The sequence below is a fragment of the Morone saxatilis genome, unplaced genomic scaffold, assembly GCF_004916995.1.
Source record: "Morone saxatilis isolate NCDOM2014 unplaced genomic scaffold, NCSU_SB_2.0 Contig16, whole genome shotgun sequence".
Lineage (NCBI taxonomy): Eukaryota > Metazoa > Chordata > Actinopteri > Moronidae > Morone > Morone saxatilis.
Window position 1 is genome coordinate 14,048,994 of NW_023339718.1, and position 5,481 is coordinate 14,054,474.

A 5,481-nucleotide genomic window follows, 5' to 3' on the forward strand; every position below is an offset into this window, starting at 1 on the left:
GGGAGATAAAATCCAGTTAAATACCAACATATGGTTCCTCCTGTGAAGAGTGATCTGACTATTCACTATCCCTGCTCAAAAAATCCAATTTAGTGGCCTCCTTCAGAATGTAATAATTGCAGCATTACGCTTTGCTAAACACACACTCATACACACACACTTTCTGAGCTCTTTAGTGTAGTCTCTATGAGCATTAATAGTCTACGTCCATTAATTGCTGCCAGCAAAGGAGGAGCAACTCAAGAAAGACTCTCTGAGATAGCAGGATTTAAAAGGACCGATTCACCCAAATAATTAGAACACTAATTTCTCATGGCAGGATGCCTTTCATTTATAAAGTATAATCCCACTACTCCTTGTCTAAGCATGTAAAATGAGATAAAAAGTGGCTTAAGTTATAGTGTTAAGCAGCCCACCTCTGTTTGGCCTTGTCTGGTGTCTGTCAGTAATGAGCTTGGCCTGTTACCCCTGATTAAAGGCACTTGTACAGAAGGCAGGTGAAGGTCTTGAATGTCAGGTTAACCACCAGCTTGCTGAGGAGTAATTCATCCTTGGGACACATTTTTTTTTTTATTCCTGATGGTATTTTCTTTTTCCTTTGTAGAGTTACTAGACAGATAAACAATCTTATCATCAGAATAATATGAACTATTTTCTGCAGCAACTTTTATTCAGTGTTAGCTTAATTGAGCTTATAATGCAGGACAAGAAAGGTTCAGCAACTTCATTGCAAAGAGTCGTGACATGATTGTCCAATATACTTCCATCTTTATTAAAGTCTGGCAGTCGGCCATGCCCTGATAACAACATCTCTGTCTGAGCCAAGAAGGAACTAGGAGAGCAGTGGGAAGGTCAAGAAGTGGTGTGAGTGTGTCCTGTAACTTTGTGTGCACTTGAGTTGTGCTTTCTTTCCTGTTTTGTAGCTTTCTTTATTATCTTGTTTTGTAATTTTGTTTACCAGTAATATGATGCTAATACTTTCTAATCTAATCTAACATTTTGTTTTATCACATTTCAGGTGCCCTTTTAAGGAAAATGAAACATGGCTTGGTTGGATTGAATCCACAAGAAGTGACAAAAGAAGTATTTAGATCTTATACTTGAGTCAAAGTAATATAATACAAAGAAAAAAAAAAAAAATGTAAAATATCTATTAACAAGTAAATGCACTGCATTAACAACCCCTAACTTAAGAAGAAGTAACTGACACGCAAAATGTACAAGTTACTGGTAACTCAGAAAATGTCCCCCTTTGAGTGATATTATATTACTGATACTAAGGCATCTAGTGTGGAAGCTGTATTTTGGTATTGTAGCAAGTCAAGGTGGAGCTTAATTAATTAGGTGGACCATAAGACTTATTCAAGGGGTAGGAAAAAGATAAACGTGTTTATTTTTGGACTTTTCGCTAATGTTTGATGTTTTTTAATATAAAATATTGGATAATTTGGCTCAAATTGTAATTTTTATAATGAAACCATCTGAGAAGTTTTGAGGGAAACTTACAACTTACTAGATATCTCAAGCATGATGAAAGCACCCAACTAGACAAAAGCCCCAAAAAGAAAATAATATTTAACTATGCACTCTGTAGGACTTTTTATGTAACTACTAACTAAGCTTGTCAGATGAAGCTGGAATAGACAAATATTTTTTGCTCTAAAATGTCGTGCAGTACAAGTATAAAGTGCTAAACTAAAATACTCAGTTAAGAACAGCACCCTCAAAATTCACATTTAAGTACTTATAATGGTGTAACTGTACTTAGTTACTTTCCACCACAGCTGACAAGCTTAGGTTTAAGGTAACTATTCTACCACAGAGGTTGTAACATCACCAAAATGGTAAAACATCTGCCAATAACACTGCTCAGTTCTTCAAGAGAGTTTATTGTGCTTAATATTCATGTACATGTTATGAATTTATTGTGCATGTAAGTCAGTACAGTGCTATACATGCCACGCATATCTTGTAAGACCAACATTTTAGCGACCAGCGGTTGGAGCGCCTGCTCTATATGACGATTCCCAGCAGAGGTGAAGTTCACTTTCTGAACTGAGGGATGGGGGAGGGGATCTTGATGTCCTGCCCCCTCTCCAGCCTCTTCTCACATTCAATTAGGTAGTTTATGCCATCAATCACTAATTGTACCAGCTCCACCTGTGGATACATGGTAATTAGTGTCAAAAATCACATAACCAATATGTACATAATTGTTACAGGTTCAGGTTACATTCAAATCCATGCAAATGATCTACAATGGTCCTTGCAATTACCTAACTCAGTGGTTCTTTAGGAGGTGTCACTGAGGCTCATTCTGAGTGTTTCATTTCATTTTATTAACTCCAGGTGATTTCAATGATTAGTTCCTCTCTTAGGTTGAGGGGTGCAAATAAGTGAAATCAGCTGGTTTCACTAGAATAAAGTGAAAATAGTCTTAAAGCCAGCTTTTGTGCTTTATCTGAAGTAACTTTTTACAATTAACTTTACTCCATTCAACTTTTCATGACTGGATATCAAAAGTGACACCTGAGGAAGACCATTTGTGGTCAAAATGCTTTCATGGCCACAAAGAACAAAAGAAGAATTTTACAAAAAGTATGTATGTTTCTACTTACCTGAAATATCAGTAACTTTATTATTAGTTATACCCGAGTACTTCTACACTGCACTATTTCCATGGAGAACCACTGACCATAACTTAAATTTATATTCTTTGTGATTTGCTGTGTGTTGTCTACTAACTAGAAAACATTGTTCTGGCATTTGGCACCATTGGCAAGTTCAACTAACACCAGGTGACTTCTGCTCTCTGAGTTTAGCCTTTCAGGGAGGACTTTCACTGCTTGGGTTTGATTGGTAGACTCTAACCACAACCATAACCATGACCTTACCCATCTATGACCTTTAACAATCTTTGATTGGTAGTGCCTGTTGGTGGCGGAGGAGCATGAAAGGCTCAGCTCGGTAAACAGAAGTCTTTTAACCTCACCTGACACATCCCTGCCTGGATTATAGATTAAAGAACAGCAGGGGTTTCGGTCATTCACAACCCACACCTGTTGGGATGTCTGCACTCCTCTGTCTGACTCTGTCTCTCTTAGCCTGCTGCTCTTTTCTACTTTGACTTCAGCTGCTGCCTTCCTCCTTAGGTGTTTACCTCTGACTTGCCCAGACGGTCGAGGTTAGAGATGTCAACAGTGTCTCCAGTTGCAGCCGTATCAACACCTCCTGTGCCTCTCTTCTGTAGCCTCAGGTTTTCCAGGATCTTCTTGAAGCGAGGATCCTAGATCATAAACATCACATTAAATATCAGTCTCAATTTCAGACATGAGAACTAACACGAGGAGGAATAGGTGTCCCTGTGTGTGCTGTCATTTACTGCCAGTGTGTTTCCAACATTACCCTGCTGAGGAAGGGCAGGCGAATATGCACACCAGCCCTGAGTCCGGTGCCGAGGTTAGAGGGGCAGGTAAGAATGTAGCCCAAACGCTCATTCCACATGAACTCCCAACCTCTCTCCTGAATCAGATGTTCCACCTGAAAGTTACAAGAAAATACTGTTTATATTTTTAATTCTTGAAACACACATATAAATAACACACAATTTTAGCAGATCGGCCCTGTTTCTTTATTTTTGGTGAGTTAATTCTACTGTGTATTTTGTTATGATAGCCTAGTTTTAATACAGTGTTGTAGGCAATAATCTCAATTACAACACTTAAAACAGACTTCACGGATACATTATTTCAATTTTGGAGGAATGGCGGAGGTTGTTTTAAAAACTGTACCTTTGTGATGCAAGAAGACACACAGATATTTATACCTGCTTAAGACCCTTGCAGAACCTTTCAAACACTCTCTTCATGTTTCCTCCTTTCTCCATGGATATGATCCTTGTGTGGTCCTCCTCATTGATCCAGATTAAAAAGTTCTTCTCGTTGTTGTGCCTGAGACAATCAGGAAGGCAGAAATAAATATGCTGGGTTGACAATGAAATATTTCTATTTCTGTTATTGTCACTCTAAATCCAGTTGTCCCCAGCACAAACCAGTGAATGAATTATGTCCTTCAGCAAACCAAAAGAAAGGCATATCTCTTCAAAAACTATGTTTCTAAACTAAACTGTCTCTAGGCAAAGTATGCAATGACTACCACTTTTTCAGGTTCTCTAGGCCACAAGAACATCAGTACTTCTTCTAGACTGATTTTTCCTAGTCTTACCAGATCCCACGAGCATCAGGCCAATCTCTGGCCATCCCAGCTGACGTGAGCAGAGGTGACACAGGTTTATCAAACAGGAAGTGCTCCTGATTGGCCAGTAAATGGACAGAGGAATCAGGGAGGGGGCATTAGATGGCAACGGTTATTAAAGAAAAAAGTACATAAACCAACCCTTTCTGGGTTTGTGTGTGTGTGTGAGTGTATACTAACATCAATAAGCTGCTGCTGCTCTCTCTCAGACATCTCTCCCAGGCTGTAGTAGCGACCCACCAGGTCTCCCTTCAGGCCAGACAGAGCTGTCACAACAACACGCTCCACTTCACGGCGCTCAGAGCGTGTGCAAGCAGGGGGAAGACTCAGTCCACGGATGCTGCGACCAGTACGGACACGAGACGATAACACGTAGCGTTCATCAAACACTCCTGAGGTGACCTGAGGAGGGGAAAGTATTAGGTCACATAAATGTAGGAGTGGCTATAGGAATTGATGGATGGATAAGATCATGTAAAGGACTGAAGAGAAATGCAAGTATAACCTTGGAAGCATCCAGGTCAGTGGGGTGCTTCATTGTGCGAGGGTCATAGCCATTGTGTCTGTCCTTGATCACAGGGTCAAAGAGCTCAGCAAACACCTGATGGAAAAAAATCAAACACTAAGTGTCCCCAATATGAGGACTGAGGACACAACAACTCACTGCAACAACATAACCTCCAACCTCATAGCTCTCTTCATCTCCAGCCACCATGCCCACAGTCTTGATGAACGGGTGTCCAGGGTTGTCCACCCCGGTCTGGATGCATTGGTCCACGGTCCAGTGGTTGGGGGTTGTCTTGTCCCTCAGGCGTGCATACATGGATGGGGTCAGGGCAGCTGCCATACAGTTGTTGTGCTTCCTCAGGTCAGGGAAATCAGCACTGTAGAAAGTTATCAACAAAGTGTTATGGCCAATGTAGTTTTTTGTATACCTGGCTTCTGTATTTTGGTTCAGGAAGCTTCCAATCAACTAACTCCACTTTTTCCAGTCAGTGACACCTACAAAAGACCCTTCCTCCACCTCCCACACTCTCTCATCTTGTTTGTTCTTTGTTTTCTTCTCATTTACTTTATAAATCTTAAATTTGGTTCTTCCTTCATGTTCACGATAGTAAAATTGTTTTCATAGTCTAGTCTGTAACCCTGCCAAACATTTAGCTTACGTTAATGGTGCTTCAGTAGTATGGAAATATAAGCATAAATTGGGCGGCAGTAGCTCAGTGT

At 40.3% G+C, this 5,481-nt stretch overlaps 1 protein-coding gene across 2 annotated transcripts in view; it reads right to left on the bottom strand.

Annotated features, from left to right (window-relative positions):
- Positions 1 to 2,043: 2,043 nt before the first annotated feature.
- The window catches only part of LOC118326243 (creatine kinase U-type, mitochondrial-like), an 8,695-nt gene continuing 5,257 nt past the window's right edge, over positions 2,044 to 5,481 (bottom strand). For both annotated transcript variants that reach the window (XM_035659210.1, XM_035659209.1), the window contains exons 2-9: positions 4,940 to 5,138; positions 4,760 to 4,855; positions 4,435 to 4,656; positions 4,225 to 4,310; positions 3,827 to 3,950; positions 3,406 to 3,540; positions 3,161 to 3,286; positions 2,044 to 2,160 (exon numbers count right to left, since the gene is read on the bottom strand). In XM_035659210.1, coding sequence (XP_035515103.1) covers positions 2,044 to 2,160; positions 3,161 to 3,286; positions 3,406 to 3,540; positions 3,827 to 3,950; positions 4,225 to 4,310; positions 4,435 to 4,656; positions 4,760 to 4,855; positions 4,940 to 5,138 — 1,105 coding nt within the window. The remainder of the gene's footprint in view (positions 2,161 to 3,160; positions 3,287 to 3,405; positions 3,541 to 3,826; positions 3,951 to 4,224; positions 4,311 to 4,434; positions 4,657 to 4,759; positions 4,856 to 4,939; positions 5,139 to 5,481) is intronic.